Raw genomic sequence first — 23,625 nt, 5'->3', positions numbered from 1 at the left:
CATAGATTATCCCCCCTTCAATCCATAATGAATGCTGCGGCAAGACTTATCCACCTTACCAACCATTCAGTGTCCTCCACCCCTCTCTGCCAATCCCTTCACTGGCTTCCACTCACCCAATGAATAAAATTCATCAACCCAGCCGCTCTCTTCGGTCCTCCCAAGACCTCCTGCTCTCTAGCTCCCTTGTCACCTCTTCTCATGCTCGCATCCAGGATTTCTCCAGAGCTTCTCCCATTCTTTGGAACTCTCTACCCCAATCTGTCCGACTGTCCCCTAATCTATCCATCTTTAGACGTTCCCTGAAAACCCTTCTTTTAAAGAAGCCTACCCGGCTACTAACTAATAACACTGTTTCACTTGCTCCATCAGCTCATCCCCCACAGCTATTGCCTTTGGTATCAATTGACCCTCCCTTTTAGATTGTAAGCTCTAACGAGCAGAGCCCTCTGATTCCTGTTGTTCCAAATTGTATTGTAACTGTAATATCTGCCTTCATTTTGTTAAGCGCTGCGCAAACTGTTGGCGCTATAAAAATCCTGTAAAATAATAATAATAATAATAGATTATGAAGTGTGAGCTGGTATTCAGCTTCAATTTTTTAGGGATTTAAATCTGCTAGTACATTTAACACTCCCCTCCTAAGACTGACAATGCTAATGTCTGCTGTGCCTCCTCATTCATCCAGGGAGGTGTGTTACTGGCCAGATCACCAGGTGAAAAAAAAAAGCCTAAAAAAAGAAACAAATGCATCCACCACATCGAATGATCGGTAAACCGCATGCAACAGATTACATTTTTGGTCTTAGGTTTCACTTTGACCTCATGCAGTTATCAGAATACAGTAACTTTTGCAAAACTAAACCTTTACTTCATAAACACGTAGCAGAAACTCACTATGAAATTTTGTTCATTGGCCCTGTAATACTCATAACTGAAAATAAAAACTAGGGTAACGTACTGCAACTTCATTGGTGTCGCCGTGTTCAAAATACTCCTGAACGATCGGTGTGACAGACTTTTCAAATGCGTTTTCATCCAGGGGAAGCACAGTCGTCTCGTAAACACAGCTCTCCTATAAAAATTCAGGGGAGGGGAAAAAATGCATAATCAGCAAACGCAGCAGAGCAAACAAAGCGGGACCCCTGCCTTTTCTCTCAGACTGCTGAACTATTAAACATGAAATAATACAAAAGCTCAATCCCTTCAGCACTTCCACTGGTACCGGGATCTGCAACACACAACAAAATGAGCAAAAGAAAAACAGCCGCACAAGCAGTCCTGGTCAGGAGATGTGCGAGGTAATCCTCAACTACATTGCATGAGCATCATGGGAAATGTGGTTCCAAAACATCTGGGATGCCAAGGTTCGCCATCACTGGCCTATACAAATGGTACATGACGTAATACATGGAGTGCAAAGTAAATTACCATTAGCAGAGCAGGTCTCCCTTGAGAAGGACATACAACCTTACCCCAAAACTATGGGAAGGGACCCTTTAGCCTCTCTGACTGCTCTGCCTATTGTAACTTTGCGCGTTTCCTGTATTACGCGTTTCCTGTATGCCTCATTTGAATAATTCAATTCTAATGTACATCTATGATTTGGCTTATTCTTACTGCCTCGTGTTCCAAGAAAAATGTTAGACTTCCCCATCAACACTGCAGAGCGATTGTGTTCTCCCAGCGTCATTGGGGGGGGGGGGGGGGGGAGGGGGTTATGGGCAGAGGCAAGGAGAACACACAGTGATTATTGCTAGCAGGTATAGCCAATGGCAATAAATGGCATGAAAAATCAGACAGGCTGGTTGCACCCAAGTTGATCGATGGGATTATTTCAACAGAACTGCCATTTATCACATTGGAGACCAAACCTCAGGGAGCATTCCCAGGCAGACAAATGCAATGGTTACTGCTAGAGGCTGTAGCGCCTGATCAATCAACTTGGGTACAATCAGCCCAACCATATACATAGTTCGAATCTTAGGCGGGCCCCTGCTGAACCGGCCGAGATTCGAACCGTCTATGGCCGGCATTAGCAAGACTACTCCCCCATTTTTTTTTTTTTTTAAAAGAGGAAGTAAACCCTCCTCTGCAAGTTGTACCTATAGGTAAGCCTTATCATAGGCTTACCTATAGGTACTGTAAATATCTCCTAAACATGTACCGTTTAGGAGATATTTATCTTACATGCAGCCAGTGACATCACTGGCGCATGTGCTCTGAAGGAACGGCCGCTGGTGCCGTTACTTCAGAGCCTCGTGCCGTGACCGTTGGCTCCCGCGCGCGTGCGCGGGAGTGACGTCACCGCGGCTCCGGCCAATCGGATGGCCGGATGCCGCGATCCCGGAAGACGGGTTCGTTCTAAGGTAAGTATTTCATAATGAGCTAGTATGCAATGCATACTAGCTCATGTGTTTCTCTTTCAGGTTGAAAAAAAAAATTAAAAAAAAATTTGGGTTTACAACCTCTAACTCACAGCATCCTCTTCGCTTTGTATCTTTATTCTGTATGTGATGTGCAAGGGACAAACCAGCCACTGTTATGAGTGAGGTAACCGGTACAGCTGTATCTGTACATAAAGTGGTTTAGTCAGCGGTTTTCTTACAGGATATGTTCTGCAACAATGCACACTGACTGCTAAGTTTTATATTGGTAAAATGTACATTTGTAAGAAGAAATTTGATTTGATGCCTTTGAAACATTTTCTTACCATTTAGATTATTTTTTGTTAAAACTGGAATCCTAAAATCACTTTTAACAGAACTTTTTCTTGCAAAATCAAAGAAGGGGGAAACATGTTGTTTCATTTCTGTTTTTTTGTTTTGTTTTTTTCTCCCAAACAGCAGCAGAGCAGAAGTTTTCAAACCACATTCCCTAGGAAACCGATTATTTAACCCCAAGTTTAAAAGTCAAATTTGAAGCAGTATTTTATTTTGTAGTTTCCGACATGTTAAAAGAATAAAAATAAAATTACTTAGAACCCACAGTTATATATTTTTTAAAAGGCAGAGGCCCTGTAGAATTAAATGTTGGCAGTTGCAAAGTTGCACATAAACACAATGGAATACCCAGTTTTTGGTAGAATATGGGGTTGTGTCATATTGCTACAAAACATTTCAAGTCTCAAAATTACGTGTCCATGAAATGCCAAAAAACTACGGTACACAAAATTGTCCAAAGAAAAAGCTTCAAAAGCTTTCCAGATTATCAGTTTAGAGGCAACTGTGATTTACAGCCTCAGAATTCGCTTTCTCTGATGTTTGCTGTTTATGTACACATGTGCACCCTATGCTTGTGTTTGCATTCGCAGGATCATAAAAGGTATCTGCACACCAGACAGATATACACCCAATGGCAGACTGATGGATGGCGCCACAGCAATCAAGTAAAAGATATACTGCCAGCACACAAGCTTCTGTGAAAATAATAATTTTTATTGATATTTGTTCAGCATGTCACACAGCACAAGAGCAACATCTCAGAACCACAGGGGATCCCTTCATCAGGCAAAAGTGATACCTTGAACCTATGCTCTATGACATGCTAAACGTGACTAAAGATGGTTCTTTTCACAGAAGATTAAGGGGTGCTGGCAACAGATCTTTTACTTGTATTTCCATGTATGGACGGGGTGATGGGGATGAGTTTAAACTTTTTAACACTTTTCTCATCTATCTTTATTTCTATCACAAGGGGGCTACTAACAAACCCCCTATGTGATAGCATGGGCAGGTGACGGGTCCTATTTATAGAGACATCATGGGTCAATTAGACCCCTGATATCTCCCCTGCTCTCTACTGCATTTAATCAAACACAGATCATGCTTAAAGTGGTTCTAAAGCCTAAACATTTTTTACCTCAATGAATTCCTGCATTAGGGTAAAAAATGTTTAGGCATTATTATCGCCTCCTCAACCGCCCCCCCATCCCCACCCAATCTTTATACTTATCCAAGTCCTCATCAATCCAGCTCTGTGGACTGGCATGTGGTTAAGAGTGATCCAGTATGATTTTTAACCCGTTGGAGCCCAAGCCCTTCTCTGACATATGTTGCTTACAAGTTAAAATCCGTATTTTTTGCTAGAAATTTACTTAGAACCCCCAAACCTTCCCGCTCCTTGAAATAACAATCGAGCCATTGCTCAGCTGCATTGGTTGTCATTATAAGAAAGCCGACCATCTTTTCTAAACAACGGTACCAGGGTGATGCCTCTAGCTGCAGGTATCACCCAGGTACAATCCCATGAAGCCAAAGCAGCATATTTGTGTTCCGTCAGCGTGAAGGGGTTAATGCATTTCATAAACTTTAAAATGTTTCAACTTTTGTTTAAATTATATGTTTTTAGACCAATGCTTTAGCTATGAATATGAAATATTTATTTTACAAAGAAACAGTTAATACAGGGTACAACATCAAAAACGGTCAAAGTGCATTTTCTAAAAGGAAAGCATAGTACAGGTGAGTCTCAAAAAATTAGAATGTCATCAAAAAGGTAATTTCATTATTTCAATTCAAAATGTGAAACTCATATATTATATAGATTCAACACACACACACACACACACACACACACACACACACACACACACACACTTTCTTAAAAAAAAACAAAAAAAAAAAAAAAAAAACAAACCCCTCAGACCGCTACCGCTGTGGAACTGTAAGTTCCAGCGCACCAGCAGCGCTGCTATAGCAGACGACGAGGGAGCTGTATACCCACAGGGACTCGCCACCACCTTCTCAGAGCTGAGAGCGCCAAGCTGTTTGCCATGCTGTGATCAGAGAGGAAGAGGAAGCGCTGTCACTGCCACTAGAGCCCCACCACCGCATCACTGCCCCACAGGCTACAAGAAAATGGCCACCGCACTGACATCATGCAACCACTAAGTGCCGGTTCACACATATTCAATGCAGGAACCCTGCAAATCCACTGCGGGTTCCCACATCACACTCGACTCACATGCAGTTCACACTGCCATATCCAAATCGCTGGGGGTGTCAATACAAAGTTAATGACACCCCCAGATCAGTTTGCATATCGCAGTGTGAACTGTCAATTCGGACATGAATTGGATCACATGAGTGTGAACACCCATGTGATCGGATTCTGGTGCAGACCAAAAAAAGGGTCCTGGGCAACTTTGGTCTGAATGCAATGCAAATTCAGCCATGCAATCTGTATGGCTAAATTTTCAACGCACAGACATTGCATGTGATTTGCAGAGCAGTGTGGTGCAAATCACATGCGATGTCTGACATCGCATATGTGTGAACCGGTTTACAATATTAAAATTTTTTTTTTTTACAATATTAAAATTTTCTGAGGTACTGAATTTTGGGTTTTTATTAGCTGTAAGCCATAATCATTAAAATGAAAAAGGGAAAGGCTTTAAATATATCACTCTGTGTGTAATGAATCTATATAATATACCAGTTTAACTTCCTGAATTACTGAAAGAAATTAATTTTTTACTGATATTCTAATTTCCTGAGATGCACCTGTAGCTGTTTGAATTTAGACTGTCTTCTCGCTTACTGAAAGTGTGTAGAAATTGCTAAAAAACACGGAGAGGGGAGAGGTCACTTCTCTGAATTTTTTTATAGCTTTACTATTTGAACTTGACCTATTCAGCTTTGTAAACAGGCTTTCTTTCAGCAGAGTAGTGGGTGTGACCTCACTATAGGCCTCAGTGGCCTATAGATAAGCTCAAGAATTGCCATGGGGTTTGGGAGAGGTGTGGAATGTGCTTGAGTGCATACAAACAAAGACTTTCAGAAGGTCAGTATTAGCATAGGAACAGGATGACTGCATAGATAGTAGAATCATCTTGCACTTTTTGGTGTGTACGATTTTCAGATTAAGTGTATTTTTTTTTTTTTTTTAAAAACCCGCACATGACCGGTGTGCAGGGTCATGGCCCCAGACTGTATGGGTGATAAATATGACCTTTACTCAACTAGTTTACTATAAACTTTTTAATTTGTTTTTTTACATTTGAAGCTGCCAGAGCTTACCGGATCTTCATCGTAATTTGGATCTCGGACATCAACTTCTTCTACATCATAAACTTGCCCTGGTGTCCCCCATACCCCTTTGCCACCAGCTCCACCTAAGGGATAAAAAAATAAAAAATAAACAGAGGACAAAGTTACAATGATTTGTTATTCTTTTAAAATGTTGCAGTGACATCTATTTGCATCTTATGGGCAGATTTAAAATGTACCTTTAGCCAGTGACCCACTAAAATGTACCCATCACATCCCACTCTAGCTAATCTCCGTGTGAATGAAACAAAACATGAATGCCCCAAATACTTACCTGAACCCATGGTCACAAACTGTTAGATCCCCGGTCTGCTTTCTCCTAGACTGCACTGTAAGAGGGTCCGTCTTCAGATGTCCAGGTCGCTGTCTGCTGATGAAGACCCTTCCCGTTGACTGCCTGTCTATCTGCGGGGTCCTAATAGGTTCCTGAAGATTCTAGCAGCGGTCTGATGGAATCACAATAAAAGGATGGCAAAAAAAGGATGCAGCTCCTGGCTGCACTTACAAATGATGATCTTCACAGCACACACAAATGTATACCCTAGTAGTGTTACTACAGAGGTCAATAGGCTCTAAAAGCAGCCAGCAATAGGGTCTCTACTGGGCTCAGCTGAGTGCACTCAGAGGCATCTGGCCACAGTTCAAATACCAAAAGTTATGTTCAAAAAGCTGAATCAAGTTAAATCTCTGGTTGTGGTCTATGGGTTAACCAGACAGGCCACTCAAAAAAAAAAAAACTAAAAGACTACATTCACATGGGTGACTAGAGTCAGTGCGAACAACATCGGTAGAAACCTGACGATTTCTGCAGCTATTTTAGCCATCTGTGAACGGCTAGCTGCGGCTGCTGAGCCCTGTACACTTCCATGACAGGTTGGTGGTGGCCGCAGCTATCCGAGGCTGTCCGCCCAGCCAGCAATTACCTGCAGTGACCACTGCTTGATGTACTTTGTGCAAAAATCACCACAGGTAAATTGACAGCCCTGCAGACATGCACGGCAAGCTGCAACAGCCGCGGACCTGTCATTAAAGGGTACAGAGCTCAGCAGCCGCAGCTAGTCGATCACAGGTGGCTGAAACAGCTGCAGGAATCAGCAGATTCCTGCCACTGTCATACGCACCAGCACTAGTCGCCCGTATGAATGTAGCTTAATGACCTAGCACACCCAGCTGTCATGCTTGAGTCCCCAAGAGGGTGTCTAAGGGTGGTTAATCATGTATGCATGTCCAGCTGCCCAGGATATCCAAGGGCTGTTCCTTCTGAGCAGAAATATTGCGGTTGATCAGCCCAATCATTGTGCATGGTATAAAAGTGACTTCAGCAAATGTCAAAGGTTAACGCTTCCATTGTAAACATCACTCACACTGACCAGCACAAAAGATTGCAAACACAAAAAAAACAAAAAAAAACAAATGGGATTTTTGTCTTACCATAAAATCTTTTTCTCTGAGGTTTACTGATAGACACAGCTCCATACCTTCTTAGACCCTTGGGCTTATACAGCTCTCTCCACAGGAGTAGGACTAGGTGGAAATAATTTTGGGTATGCCCCTGGGGCAGTCCAAGGGGGTATACTCCCGCTACCCACTCTAGGACTTCAGTTTGTAACAAGCAGTGTCAGAAGAATACATAAACAAACTCAGAGGGGTGGGTGCTGTGTCTGTCAGTGAACCTCAGAGAAAGATTTTATGGTAAGACAACCAGCAAGGCCAGTCTGGTGCTACCAGAATGACTGGAATCCCTTCCACCTCGATTCTGCGCAGCAGTCTCAGCAGAAGTTGTAGTGGAGGAAAAGCGTAAATTGAGCGATACTGACCCAAAGAGGCCACAAGAGCGTCGGTCAGAGGATCCTGAGACCTTGCCACAAACCTCTAAACCTTGAAATGAGAGGCCAACCGGTCCGCATCAGGGGTCCCCCACCGGAGACACAGTTGTAAACACCTCCGGGTGAAGAGACCATTCGCTCGGCTGCAACGCCTGACGACTGAGGTAGTCCACCTGCCAATTTTCAACCCCTGGAATGTGCACCGCAGAGAGGGCTGGAACATATCGTTCTGCCCACCTTAGAATGCTTCTTCCTGGCCTGCTAGGGCCCTTCTTGTGGATCCTTGATTGACATATGCCACAGCTGTGGCATTGTCCGATTGAACCCTTACCATGCACCCATGCAGATCTGTCCACAGGGACAGGCAAAGCCTGATCGCCCAAATCTCCAGGATGTTGATTGGAAGACTGGACTCCTCCCGAGTCCAAACACCTTGAGCGGAGTTTGTGCCCAGAACACTGCCCCACCCAGACAGACTGGCATCCGTGAAAAGCACTGTCCAATACAGGGGGTGAAAGGACATCCCTTGCCAAAGCGCCGGGGAATGGAGCCACCAAATCAGAGATCCCCTCACATCTCGGCTCAACTGAATCAGGTTGTCCAATGATTGAGAATTCTCATCCCACGTGGCAAGAATCTCTGCAGAGGTCTGGTATGAAACTGAACAAACGAAACCGCCTCGAAAGTGGTGACCATCAAACCCAGCACTTGCATGCAAGTCCTGAGAGATGACCAACTGTTGGACAACAGGAGCCGAATCGCCTCCTGCAGCAGTTTCGCCTCTGGAAGAAACACCTGGGCTGAGGCAGAATATAGAGTAGGCCCAGGTAGGCCAGTTTGGTGGACGGAGTCAGAGCTGATGTCTGAAAATTCAGCATCCAGCCCCACAGTGATATCCAGATCGACCTTTAGAGCCGACGAAGACTCTGCTTGCAGAAGGTGGTCGTCAAGGTACCCCAGTACTGTAATCCTCTTGCCTGAGCAAGGCTAGCACCGGGGTCAACACTTTTGTGAGCACCCGCGGAGCTGAGGCAAAAAGGTAACGCCACAAATTGATAATGCTCCTCTCCAACAGCAAAGCTAAGGAAACGCTGATGCCCAACATATATTGGGATATTACGGGAAGCGTCCTTGATAGAGGCCAGAAAATTCCCTTGATGAAGAAATGCCACTACCGTGCAAATGGACTCCATCTGAAATTTCTGAACTCGCACAAAGCATTTCAGAGGTTCAAGATCGGACAGACCATGCATTCCTTCCTGGTAACAGTAAACAGATTTGAATAAAGTTCCTGAAAACGTTCTAACTCTGGAACCAGCACAATCACTCCCTGTGATAACAGATCCTGCACTGCCCCATAAAGACCTTGCAGCCGATCCAGGGACAAGCGCAAGTTGGAAGGGAAGAACCTTGCCGGAGGAAAGGACCGAAACTCGATCTTGTAACCGAACTGAATTAACTAGTGGACCCATTTGTCTTGAACGAGCAAGGTCCACGGGTCCGGAAAAAAACAAAGACCCCCCCCCCCCCCTCCCACATATGGGTGAGGGCGCCCCTTCAGGCAGAGGAAGGCTTGTCTGCGGGGCCAGCGGAACTTGCTTTTGTATTACTGACCCAGGGTCTCTGGGAGCCTCCTGCGAAGGTAAGGGTGGATCTCGAACCCTTGTCCTGTGAGCCTGCTGGATGAAAGGGCTGCTTGTGAGCCAAAAAAAAAGGACCAAATTTACGGCGAGGCTCCTTGCGCTTAGCACTTACCTCCCGTAGATTTAACAATCTCTTCCATAGAAGCACCGAACAAATGGTCTCCTGCAAAGGGAAGGTCAGTCAGCACCTTTTTGGAAGCCTGGTCAGCGGAACAGTACTTCAACCATATCATGGGGTGCAGAGTCACCGCAGTCACAGATACTCTTGCAAGCCAAAGGGGCCACATCCTAGGATGCATGACAGATATACTGTTGCCCCTGTATCAACTGATCCGCCAGCTCAGGAGGATGTTGACCCCCTTCCAGATCCTGGTGTAGGAGCTTCGCCCATTCCGTTAAGGTCTGGGAAACCAAGGTGATGGCAAACACCAGCCTCAAAATTGAACCCGTCATGGGGAAGAGACATCGGACCAGAGCCTCAGCTCTCTTCTCCACAGGGTCCCTAAAGGACCGGGAATCTTCCACCGGAAGAAGCGTGGCTTTATTTAATCTGGAGACCTGAGAGTCCATGGCTGGTGGAACCGTCCGCTGCTTCAAAAAGAGAGACTACTCAAAGGGATATCTCCTAGCGAAATGCTTAGGTATTCTAACCATGCGTTTCGGGGACCCCCAATGACTAGCGACAATCTCGTTGAAATAGGCAGGAAAGGGGGAACACCCAAGTCACCTTGGATGGCCTACGGGTGCCAAATTGCAACGGGGCAGCAGCAGCTGTGTCCTCCAACTTTAACATTTCCCGCACTGATACAATCAGTGCCTCCACAACCGCCTTTTCATCCACAGCCGTAGTGGAAGAGGATTCATCCTCACTGTCAGAACTCAGGGTGCAGACCCAGTGGGTTGACTCGGGTCCGCAGTGGCGAAATCCACCTCAGACTGAGGAGGGAGGCAGAGGATACAGGTAAAGACGAGGGGTGCTTCTTGCCAGGCCGCTTTTGCAGGGCCATATAAACTTTTGACACAAGTGACTGCAGGACTGCTGTCATGGCTGCCAGGGCAGACTGAGACCCAGAGGGTCCTGCAGCTTCTGAGAGTGGGTCAGGTGGTATTACCTGCTACAGGACTCCATGGTCAATTCAGGGGCCGCCTCCGTATTGACCATGGAGTCAATTTACAAAACACCCCCTCACACCGCTACCGCAAGACCCAGCGCTGCTATAGCAGAAGGAGCTGTATACTCGCAGGGACTCACCACCACCTATTCAGAGCTGGATTCAGAGCGCCAAGCTGCGTGCCATGCTGTGATCAGAGAGTAAGAGGAAGTGCTGTCACTGCCACTAGAGGCCCACCGCTGCATCACCTCTCCACCGGCTACAAGAAAATGGCCGCTGCATTGACTTCAAAGGGAAACTCCATAAACATGGCGCCAAGGCTGTATACAGCCACCCACAACAAAATGGCGGCTCCAAGCGGCACCCAGGACCCAGACTGGCTCTACAGGTACTTGTAGTCCACCAGGGGGGGGGGGGCCCCTCACAGGGACCCCCTGCGCAGCCATTTACCGCAGGAGCATCTGAAAAAGACCTGCCGGCGGCGTGCTCCCACCTCCTAATCACCAAATGACACCCCATACAACACAACAGCCCGTGCAACCCGAGAGGGACTAAGTGTGGGGGGATAGGTGAGGGCGACCAGTACAGGGGAACCCAGCTAGTAAGGGGGGGGGGAGAACCATGAGGGAAGGAAGGGCACAGAAGGGGCCTACTAACCCGAGGAAGAGCCCACGTCCACCCCAGTATTTCCCCAGAGGAGAAGGGGGACACTACTCACCACACCTGGGAACCCAGTGGGCACCACTCCTGGTAGTCCATCATGCCATCTGAATGGGGGTGCTGTGGGCCAGAGGTACGCTGTGACTCTGGCCGTGACCATTGTTGTGACCAGGGCTATGCGTCCTCATGGGGTGTTTCACTCGCCGGCCAGCCCCCGTCCAGTGGGGCTATGTCGCCGAGCCAACCTAGCGCAGAGTGAATAGTTGGGTCGCGCTCGCTGGCCAGACTGGGAAGACCGTAAGGATCTGGGATATCCAGTGCATCACCCAGTCCGGCAGTTGATTGTAGTGCTCACAGGAACCAAATTGATTGTAGTTCGCACAGGACGAGAAAATAAAAGAAAAAATTCCATTTAAAAAAAAGGGAAAAAATGCCAGGACCGCAGATCCCAGCAAGGAACCAGGTCCTTATTCCTGACTAGGCAGAAAAAAACTGAAGTCCTATAAGCAGGAAGGGGGGAGTATACCCCTGGGAGTGCCCCAGGAGCGTACCCAAAATTATTTCCGCCTAGTCCTACTCCTGTTAAGGGAGCAGTATAAGCCCAAAGGGTCTAAGATATGGAGCTGTGTCCGTCAAGTGAACGAAAAAATGCTGCAAAAACATTGGTTCTCTGATCACTGCGCAGAAAGTAAATAAACCAATTATATAAAATGAAAGATAAAACAAGAGACAGTGCTTGACAAACCTTTCTTTGGCAGCCCCCTCCCTTTCCCGCTCCGTGATTTGCGGTCCATAAGCTTGATTTTTGGACTGGTGGGTAGGACCCCCCTAGCGTTCTCCCCATTATCGCTGACAGAGTCCCCTCTCCCCGAGTCTCGTGAGGAATTTTTGCGCAGGCGTCTCTTGGCTTTGGCATGAAGTTTAGCCTCATTAATTGAAGAAGCTGGACAGTTTCCATTTATTTCATTCCTGATTAGCTCTGCTCCAGTGTTCTCTTCATCTCCATCAAACAGGGAATCGTTCAGGTTCTCCGCATCTGGGGAAATGGCAAAATGGTAATGGAATAATTGAACTTTAAGAGTATCTAAAGCCATTTTTTTGTTTAGGATAGAGGGGTATAAACTCTCGGGTTTACAGTGCTGTCCCCAAAGGAGAGATTCACCCTCTGTCTGTAAAGGTGACCACTGAGATGTGGAAATGAATGTGAGGGACAAGTTAAGATTTTGAATTGTCACTGGAACAGAAAAAAAGAGGGAAAATCTTAATCTTCCAATGGGGGCACCTATTCAATTGACAACTGTCTGAGCGAGGGCCTTAGGGATTCAGTCTTACTTCCTGTTTTGGTTTACAAGACAGGAAGTGAAGGAAAAGGCTCCCAAATGGGTTACAGACAGCAAAACACCTAGCACATGTTTTAATCCTATCCTTTATCCAAAACAAAAAAAAAAGGTTTTGATTTTAGAAATACGTTAAAGCTGAACTCCAGGCAGTTATACAATACACAAATTATTGCAGCTTCCGGGTCTATCTTTCATCGTCCCTGTTGGTGCAACACAACTCTTGCATTTTGCTGCATGAAAATGCATGACACGTAGAAATCCAATTCTACCCTATGTATTTAAACCTAGGCACTGCAGTTTAGTGTTAGACAATAGGTCGCTTTACTGGCCCATTAACGCCGGGTTCACATATGCTGCGGCTCACAGCAGGGGGTCCGGTGCGTCCCTGTTCACCGATTCAGGTGCAAATCAGGTTCAAATTTCTGCCTGAATTCATACCAGATTCAGAGCCAAAAGGGACACAGGACCCTTTCCAAATGCGGCCCGCAGCTGCCCCCAAGGTGTGTGAGCCGGCTCCATTGAGAGCCAGTCACACTCTCCTGTCATGCGAATTGGATCCGGGGGAAACCCACATCCAAATTCGCATAAGTGTGAACCCAGCCTAAAACCTACATGTTTGGATTGCCATGCACACTTCATGAGCAAGGCCCCATTCACACTTCAGCATTTTGTAGCCCGAAGCTCAAAACTCCAAAACATTGGACTCCACTACAAGTTGCCTGAAGCTCAAAAACGTTCTGGAGCTTTATTTGTATGGAGAGTCGGGCAGATTGACGTGTTTTTTTGTTCTATAGAAATGCATGGAAAAGCTTGATTCGAGCATGTTAGTTGCGCGTTTGAGTGCTTTTTTCTGCTCAAATGCAATAATTAATAAAAGTAAATAATAAAAATAAAAACCCTAACCCCAATATTAACCCCTAACCCTAATATTAAACCGTGAGGCTTGGTTCACACTTGTGCGATGCGGGAACGCTGCGAATATGCAGCCTGTTCCAGCATCGCATCCGCACATCTGGCAGTTCACACTGCCATATGCACGGGGTGTCAATTAAAAGTTAACGACACCCCCAGTTTGATTGCATATCGCAGTGCGATCTGCAAGTACGCACAGAATCGGATCGCACAAGTGTGAACCACTGTGCGATCCGATTTTGATGCGGCTCAAAAAAGTCTCCTGTGCGTCTTTGGTGCGGATGCAGTGCGAATTCAGCCATACAAAGTGTATGGCTGAAATTCGCACCGCACATGAGATCGCATGTAATGAAGGATCGCCGCAGCCGCACAAGTGTGAACCGGCACTAACACTAAATATTACCCCTAATCCTAAACCCCAACCCTAACAAAACAACTAAATAATAAATTAACCCCTAAGACCTTACAAAAAAAAGTAAAATAAATAATAATAAAAGCAGATTAAAAAGCAACAAATAATGAAACCAATGGTATTTTTCCTCCATTGGTTAATTAAAAAAAAAAAAAGCCAAAAGCTCAAAAACACTTTAGAGAGGCGCTGTACACAAACGCTTTAAAAGCGCACATATAAACGCTCAAAAAAATGTGACCCTCAGGTGTAAATGTGAGGAGTGTAAGTACCTGAAATTTGTATTTCAGCCTTTTAAAATCTCCTACATAGCCGCACTCAGACTGTGAGAGGGAAGGACAGGATTGAGAGCAGGTAAGCTGCATGGAAATGGGTTGACTAGTAGCATACTTTTAAGAGAAGAGAGCTGAGCAAACAGAGGGATGCATTTTTTTTTTCCTACCACTGTACAGTAAAACTTGGATTGAGAGTAACTTGGTTTTTAGAGCATTTGGAAGACAAGCAAAATTTTTTAATAAATTTTGACTTAAGAAACAAGCGATGTCTTGATATACAAGTAGTGTCATGTCACAACTGAGTATAAAAGAGAAGAGAGGCGCCTCTAAGTGTAGCAATACGTTTACATTTAATGAAGGCACAACATTTATTAGCTGGTTGATAATTAAACAGGCACATTTAAGTATGCAGGCATCCGGGGTAAAGCTGTCCACATAGACCGTCCTTCGCACTGCCATTGACGTCATCCCTTCCATGAGCATTAAAGCCTCGCTTTCAGATCGCTCTACTGCAGGGTGGTCTTCTTGGTCACAATTGCAGAGTGACAGTGGTGAGAGCCGGCGGTGAGGAGGAAAGTCTACGTGGACAGCTTTATCCCGGATGCCTGCATTCTTAGATGTGCCTCTTTTAATCATCAACTTTTTGAGTTGCTAAATGTTGAACCTTCATTAGGAGTAACCGTATTGCTACACTTAGAGGCGCCTCTCCTCTTTTATACTCTGTAGCGCTTGCTGGATTTTGCTTCTAAGCCGCTTGTGGAGGCGCCATTTGTGGATGGACATTTTATGGGTATACAACCTACCACATTGCTATAATCTTTTCATATGGACTATAAACTGAAGGATTTATGAATAAATGGCTGTGGAACGGATCATCTGAGTTTATTATTTCTTATGGGGAAATTTGCTTTGATATAAGAGTGCTTTGGATTACAAGCATGTTCCTGGAACGAACTATGCTCGCAACCCAAGGTTTTACTGTATTTTTTTTCTACAGTCTAACTGTAGTGTCTCCACATGGCTGTGTAATTCTCAGGACTGGATGGGCAAAAAATACACATCTTTCGACAGGGAAAACAGCTTCCTTATTTGCTTTCCAGTGGCGTATTTAGTGGTTTATTTAATAAACAGGCATCTCCAAGGGTTAGAAAGGCTGGATTCATCTCTTTTTCATGGATAGTGTAGGACCCACTGATAATGGGGTACTTTGACGCAGTGGTGGGCTTGAGCACGATATGGCCATATGGTGGGACCAAACCCCCATTTTTATTTATGGACTCTCTTCAGATTTGGTAGTAATTTCTTTTGCATTTGCGCGCTATTCTTTTTTAGTATTTAGTGGTTTGTCTGGAGCTCAGCATTATAGTAATCACAAAACATAAAAGGGTATAGAGTACTGGCAATGTCCAAAGGCATGAGACTGTAAAGGGGAAAATATTGTTTACTGCTACAAATATCAGTATTCTTAGAAAAGTTTTCAAATTGTCATACAAAGAAGCAGTAATAGCAGCAATAGGGCCCGGAGCAAGTTTAAATTTTATGAAAGTCAAACCTTGGGTGCAGCAGCAGGGGAGTGTAGGATAAGTATAGATTCCTTCTGGGTCATGCTGTCGAGCAAACTTGTTCTCAGTCCTTAATAGTTTTAACTGATATTAATAGAGTTTGGGTCCCGTATGTGCAAGAAATGTGGTGCAAGGATAAGAAGATTTGCAGTGTCAGGTAGGCTTAATTAAGCTTATGTAAAGGCAAGCAGGGTATACGATTTAAAAAAAAAAAAAAAAAAAAAAAAAATCAAAAAATGGGAGGGGCGTCCTACTAGTGCGATCAATGACCCCCGTCCTCACCTTAAAAAAAAAAAAAAAAATTGCATGTAAATAACACCGAAAAAGCGAGTATTTTAAATGCTTACTTGCATTTTTTTCCTATTGTATAAAATATTTTTTTCTTCATTTGCCATAGGATTTAGATATTGCTAGAAAAAAAATGACATTGATTTCCTAGCACATCCCCCTCTCTCCTTGCACGTCATAGCCCTCTCCTCCTCTGGAAGCATCCAATCACTGTATGTGCTGGCCCAGCTCTTCCACCCCTCTCACCTCCCTATATGTACCTGCCAGGGCAGGAGCAAAAGGGAATACTATAGAGCAGAGATTTTCAAACTGTGGCCCTCCAGCTGTTGCAAAACTACAAGTCCCATCATGCCTTTGCCTCTGGGTGTCATGCTGTTAGTCTTGCTATGCCTCATGGGACCTGTACGTTCTGCAACATCTGGAGGGCCAACGTTTGCATATCCCTGCTATAGTGTGTCACTTGAGTGACAGCTTTAAATCTGCTGTCATCACATTCAAGATGGCAAAGCCCAGCAGCAGTCTCAGGGTCTTTGGAAGTCTACACAAGATAAACATCATACATAAAAACAACTTAATGCATTCATTTTATAGGAAGATTTTTTTTTTTTAAATAAAAATGGCCTGGGTGCAGGGTCTCTAACCATTAAGGAAAGAAGAAAAAAAGAAAAAAGAAAGAAAGAAGAATTGATATTTCAGTTTCCGATGGGCATCGGTGGATGGAATCACCCTCAAATTCACTTCCTTGTAGTCTTTGAGAGACCGAAGATTTCAGCTTGTTAACGGTCCTGCAAACATGCAAAACTAAAATGTTGGCCATAGATGGTTTGAATCCTCGGTTGGTTTAGCAGGGACCAGCCGAGATTCAAACCATTTATGGGGCAGGCTGAATTCACCCAACTCAATCCATCAATCGACTTGGGTAATACCAGCAGGTCGTATTTTCTCAATGCAATTATTGCCAGCAGGGTTAGCCATTAGCAATAATCACTGGGTTCCCACCATCAGGAATGGCTCCGTGCCCCCCCTCTGGGAGAACACAGTAGCTTCGCAGGAGGAAATCCTGTCACTGTTGATGGGGGAACCTAACGATTTTCTTTCCTACAACCAAATTGTTCCATCCATTTGCCTGCCTTAAGCCAAAGATTCCTTTTCTTTTTGGATAGAGTAGGGAATGACTATAACTGCTGCTAAAGCTGTACTCCGGGGAAATTATAAAACTACCTTTGCAGTGGAGCTCCCCCCTCACTGAGAGGGTTAAATTCTCATTTTTGCCATGGGTAGCATAAAAAGTGCTTTTACTTACCTTATTCCTTGTTCGCGCAAGTTCCTCCTCTCCATAAGATCTATCCCTCAAGCACTCTGGTGTCCTCCTATACAATGCATGACCAGCAATGCTTCATTATAAGAAAGAATGTCGGGGGATCACAACGAGTATCAGAGAGAAGAGGAAAGCACTGGCAGCCAGAGGAGGAAGGTGTTAAATTTAAAGGTCGGTCATACACTGAAAATTTCTTTCCTGCGACCACAGGCTGCAGGAATGAAATTTGCATGATTTTTGCTCGAACGAGAACTAAAAATCTTTCTTTGGGCTCTCCAGCACAAAGAGGGTTCAATCTCCCCAGCCTGGACACATACAGCGAAAATGGTCTCACCCTTTCCTAAACCAAAAGGAAAAAAATAAAAATAAATAAAATGGTCTTTACTTCCACGCAAGTCTTTTTGTTATTTGAGAAAATCTTAGCAGAGATCATGTAATTCTGTTTTCTGCACCTTTCAACTTCATTTCCTAAATGCCATTGAGGGGACTAGCTATGCATGTCAACCAATCAGCTTCTGTTTTCAAGTTTATTCAGTTAGACAATAGGTAAACCAAACATTTCATATCCCCGATATGTGCCTGCTGTACCATGTACTTGTATAAAAAACTATCCTGTTCTTTTTGTATTGCTTCCTTTGTATGAAATCCCCGGTTCCTGCCAGTCCGTCTGCTTTCCTATTAAAAACTGAGCACATGAGGAGAGCACAGCTTGGTCAGTTTTCTAGCTGCTTTCCTCCAATGATCAGATTTTTCCGGACACTCACTCAATCCCCCCCCCCCCAGCTGCACCAGTCATTCACTGGGAAGTCCAGTGTCCTGCCGTTTCTCCTCCCCCAGCTCTCTGAGCTCCTTATGCAGCTGAGAACAGAGGATAGAGATGTCTATATACACACACACCTCGAAAAATTAAAGGAACACTTTTTAATCAGAGTACAGCATCAAGTCATTTAAACTCCTGGGATATTGATCTGGTCAGTTAAGTAGCAGAGGGGGTTGTTAATCAGTTTTAGCTGCTTTGGTGTTAATGAAATAGCAGGTGCACTAGATGGGAAACAATGAGCGAACCTTCAAAACCGAAATGGTTTTACAGGTGGAAGCCACTGACATATTTTTTACCCTACACCTCTTTTGTGACTGTTTTTCACTAGTTTTGCATTTGGCTAGGGTCAGTGTCACTACTGGTAGCATGAGGAGATACTTGGACCCTATCAAGGTTGCACAGGCAGTCCAACTCCTCCAGGATGGCACATCAATAAGTGCCATTGCCAGAAGGTTTGCTGTGTCTCCTACCACAGTCTCAAAAGCATGATGGAGATTCCAGGAGACAGGCAGTTACTCTAGGAGAGCTGGACAGGGCTGTAGAAGGTCCTTAACTCATCAGCAGGACCGGTATCTGTTCCTTTGTGCAAGGAGAAACAGGTGGAGCACTGCCAGAGCCATACAAAATGACCTCCAGCAGGCCACCGGTGTGAATGTCTCTGACCAAACAATCAGAAAAAAAAAGACTTAATTAATGGAGGGTGGCCTGAGGGCCGACATCCTCTGGTGGGCCCTGTGCTCACTGCGCAGCACTGTGGAGATAGATTGGCATTTGCCATTGAACATCCTAATTGGCAGGTCCACCACTTGCGCCCTGTGCTTTTCACAGATGAGAACAGGTTCACCCTGAGCACGTGACAGACATGATATCGGGATAAAATCCTTGGACCCACTGTCAGACCCTACGCTGTCGCAGTGGGTCCTGGGTTCCTCCTGGTGCAGGACAATGCTGGCCTCATGTGGTGAGAGTATGGAGCCAGTTCCTGGAGGATGAAGGAATTGATACCATTGAATGTCCTCCATGCTCGCCTGACCCCAAAACCAATAGAACACCTCTAGTGTTCCTTTAATTTTTTTTGAGCAGTGTATGTATGCATGCATGCATGCATGCATGCATGTATAAAAATTGTTTTGCCTTTCTTTTCCATTTTAAACCAAATGGGTTGGTGATGGTTTACATATACTTTAAAGCTGATCTACAGGTTTTAGTGAAGTTTAAAACAGTTTATTTGGGCCAAACTGGATGCAGAAGCTTCCTGTCCCCCCGCCCGGAACATAAACAAGTCGAGCTGAATGCTGCTCAGCCATTCCCAGGGAGCTTTGTATCCTATGAACGAATACAAAGCTTCCTCTGATTGGCTGAAGTGGAGATTGTAATGCAATTTGATGGCCTCTCTGCCGCAGCCATTTAGAGGAAGCTTTGTATTCAAAGGATACAAAGCTCCCTGGGAATGGCTGAGTGGCACTCAGCCCGACTCACTTTTGTCTTGGGAACGGGATGGGAAGTCCCTGTTCTGCCACTGAAATACAGTGCTGTACTGTATACAGCTGAGGCTACATACAGTTTTTACAGTGCTCATAGCCACTGCATTAGAGAAATGAATTGTTTATCTACACCGGCTTGGTCCAAACAACGATTTAAAAAAAAAAAAAAGGAAAGGAAAAAAAATCTGGTGAAAAAAATAAACGATCTAGAAAAAAAAAAAAAAAAAAAAAAAAAAAAAAAAAAAAAAAACTTTTTGCCAGGACCAGAGATCCCAGCAAAGGAACTAGGTCCTTACTCCTGACTAGGCAGATTAAAACCGACATCCTATAGCAGGGAGAGAGGTTTAGAGGTTTTTCTGCCTAGTGTCCTACTCCTGTAGGGGGCAGTATAACCCTACTGCTATGAAGAACAGAAACTGCTTCCGTCAATGAACGATAGAGAAATAAAGCTTTATACCTCACTTTAGCATTCGCTGAAACCTGGAGTTCTGCATTAAGCATTGAAGATAAAACACAGAAGCTGATTGGTTGACACACACACAGCTGCTCTAGATTCTGTTTGCTCCAGTTTTGATAAAAGTCCCCTCAATGGCATTTAAGACATGAAGTTGAAAAGGTACTGCCCATTATTTGCAGAACAACAGATCAATCTGATCTTTACTGAAAGCTTAGATGTTCTTTAATGATAAGATGTGCAGGAAAAAAAAAAAAAAAAAAGAGAGATCAGTATTGCTCTATGAGGCTTACCATAAACATTATAATCTGACCATAAAATCTTTGCACAGTCAAGCTTTACAAAAACTTTGTAACATGGGAACCTACCTAAATTATGCAATCCACACAATTTACTTCATATCAAAACAGTCCCTGGCACTACATAATTGTACAATCAGATTAGAACGTGTAATGCGAGATTATTGAGCACCCAGAAGGGATAATTATGTGCAACAAAAGCAATAAATATGTGATGTAACTTGTGTGAGCTGAAATAACTTCAAAAAACAGCAATGCCCCACACTGCACATCAAAAGAGGACATAAAAGATCAGAAAAAAAACAGAAAACAAAAACAGAAAATCTGAAAATCAGCCAGCGGATGGGTGTTAAACGTTCAACTAAAGTTGCTTATTTAAAAAAAAAAAAAAATAAAAAAAAATTAAAAACAATAAATATTATATATATAAAAAATTAACGATACGCTTACGATACCTCAAACACTGTTCTTAAGGCTGCATTCACATGTCAGCTTATAATCGCGGGCAGAACCGCCGCGGTTCCGCCCGCGATTCGGAGATTTATTGCAAATCGCGGGACGCCTAGCGTTGCCCGTTGATTTGCAATAGCCCCCCAAACGCCAAGCGATGTTGCCGCGATTTACGCCCGCCGAATCGCGGCAACATCACGCAAACAAAATCGCGGGACGCAATACGCTCCAAAAAAGTACAAGAGCTTCTTTGGAGCGTATTGCGTCCCGCGATTTTGTTTGCGCGATGTTGCCGCGATTCGGCGGGCGTAAATCGCGGCAACATCGCTCGGCGTTTGGGGGGCTATTGCAAATCAACGGGCAACGCTAGGCGTCCCGCGATTTGCAATAAATCTCCGAATCGCGGGCGGAACCGCGGCGGTTCAGCCCGCGATTATAAGCTGACATGTGAATGTAGCCTTACTGACAGGCACTGATAAAAACAAAAAAAACACACATACAAAAACAAATATTAGGGTGTTTTGTAGACTTAAAATAATGTAATTTCTATTGGCAATCGCTTACCTATTAGATTAGCATTTATTTCACTTGGGTTTTCTACTTCCATGGTGACTTATTGGTATTTCTAATTTGACACAGTAACCTGTAAAAAATACATACAGATTTAGAAATCAAAAAAAAAAAAAAAAAAAAGTACAAAAAACCCCCAATGACATGTTATCACGTTTCTTTTGCAAAAAAGGCACACAGATCACTCAGTCCTTAACAAACAAATGAGGAAGAATAAACCATACATACGGTACGGCCACGGGTGCCTCAGCACTGACCAGACTGAGCTCAGCCAACAGTTTGTAAACCTAGTCCCTTATCGCTGTGCCTAAAAAGGTCCCTGCCTCTGCTGCGGGATTAGGATCCCAGACTTGTGGAAGATATACAGCCCATACTGTCAGCATGGATTTAGGACACAGTCCTCACACAGCAATGAGGAGCATTGTGCGAAGATCGGAAACAATTACTAGGCTGTGTTCAGCTGCCTCTCCCAACAATAGAAGAGTAACGACTGCAAAATAGCTTGGAAAATTTCAGCCACGTACTGAGTTATCAATAATGAGCAGCCTGAACTGACAGCCGGGCAAAGCAACTATTCCCTCTACAAAGATATTAAAAATTTGTAGGGCCCATTCCCACCTGAGGTGCATTACAGTGCCATTCATACTGTTGCAGTATTTCTTATAACGTCGCAGCATTAACCACTTGGAAGACCAGGCCTTTTCTGGCACTTTTTGTTTACAAGTTTAAAGTAGTATTTTTTGCTAGAAAATGACTTTATAACCCCCAAACGTTAGAGAGACATGTGTGTATATATATATATATATATATATATATATATATATATATATATATATATATATATATATATATATATATATATATATATATATATATATATATATATATATATATATATATATATATATACATACACACACACACACACACACACACACACACACACACTAGCAGAGACCCTAGGGAATACAATGGCGATTTTTTTTTTTTTTAAATGGAACAAACACACACCACACAATAAATACCCCATTTTTTTTGTAGAATATGAGACAATACATTCCCGAATTTTCGGTAGAACATGAAAGATGTTGTTACACCGAGTAAATAGATACCCAACATGTCATGCTTTAAAATTCTGCACGCTCGTGGAATGGCGACAAACTACACTACTTAGTTACCTGTTTAGAGTTACAGAGAAGGCCTAGGGCTAGAATTATTGCTCTTGCTCGAACGTTAACAGCAATACCTCACATGTGTGGTGTGAACATAGTTTACAATTTTTTTAATTCTATTACAAGGAATGTAAACATCATTGTAATAGAAATAAGGATGGCAGGCCCTCTTTATGGAGAAATCTGGGGATCAAAAAGACCTCCAAATCTCTTTACCTTTAGGCTCCATGTACACGGGACGTTGTTAAAAGTCCCTTTGAATGCTGGAATTTTTAGGACGTTTGAAACGTCCGTTCAGTCGCGTTTGTACCCGCGTTTAGCGGCGTTTGCGTTTAGAAACGTTCCTAGGAGGTCAAAAAAATTATTCCCCTTTAAAATGGAAAAACGCGAACGCTAAACGCGTGTCATCGCGTTCGGACGCGTTTGTGCGTTTGAAACGCCGGGAAACACACGTTCGAACGCAAATAATTGCGTTCTAAAAACAGTCCCTGAACGCAACTGCCTGCAAATGACTGTAAACGACCTGGTGTACATGGACAGATAAGATAAAATGTAGATGGGTTCAGGGGCTTCTGAAAAAAACGCCCAACTGCTCCTAAACGGCCATTTCCAGCGTCCCGTGTACATGGAGCCTAAAAAGCAAGAGAAAAAAAAAAAAAAAAATTATTTTTACTTCCACCCTGGCCTCAAATGGACGTCATGATGTTGCTCTGATCCTCCAAGGTCATAGAGGCGATCAAAGCCGATCTACTCTTTGTGACTGTGTGTGACCAGCTGGCGGCACCGTCCGATCGTTTGTCGAGCGAGCCAGCGGAAACGGTAAGCCCGAGAAACACCGGTGAGCAGGGGGTTTAAAAAGTCCAAACTCAGATTAGATTTCTGGAAAAATCAGTAAGCCTAGCACAAAATGACAACTCTGGGGGACTTTCCGTAAAACGTATTTGTGTACGAAAGACTTCCTGTTTGCCATATTGAATTTTA

At 44.0% G+C, this 23,625-nt stretch overlaps 1 protein-coding gene across 1 annotated transcript in view; it reads right to left on the bottom strand.

The window, feature by feature from the left end:
• PDCD4 (programmed cell death 4) overlaps positions 1-23,625 on the bottom strand; it is a 108,731-nt gene that overhangs the window by 44,239 nt on the left and 40,867 nt on the right. The window contains exons 2-5 of the mRNA XM_082269248.1: positions 21,467-21,545; positions 12,037-12,327; positions 6,021-6,115; positions 962-1,075 (exon numbers count right to left, since the gene is read on the bottom strand). Coding sequence (XP_082125374.1) covers positions 962-1,075; positions 6,021-6,115; positions 12,037-12,327; positions 21,467-21,509 — 543 coding nt within the window. The 5' untranslated portion in view covers positions 21,510-21,545. The remainder of the gene's footprint in view (positions 1-961; positions 1,076-6,020; positions 6,116-12,036; positions 12,328-21,466; positions 21,546-23,625) is intronic.

Source organism: Pelophylax lessonae (genome assembly GCF_965119305.1).
Source record: "Pelophylax lessonae genome assembly, chromosome: 9".
Lineage (NCBI taxonomy): Eukaryota > Metazoa > Chordata > Amphibia > Anura > Ranidae > Pelophylax > Pelophylax lessonae.
This window is presented reverse-complemented; position numbering and strand designations above follow the sequence as displayed.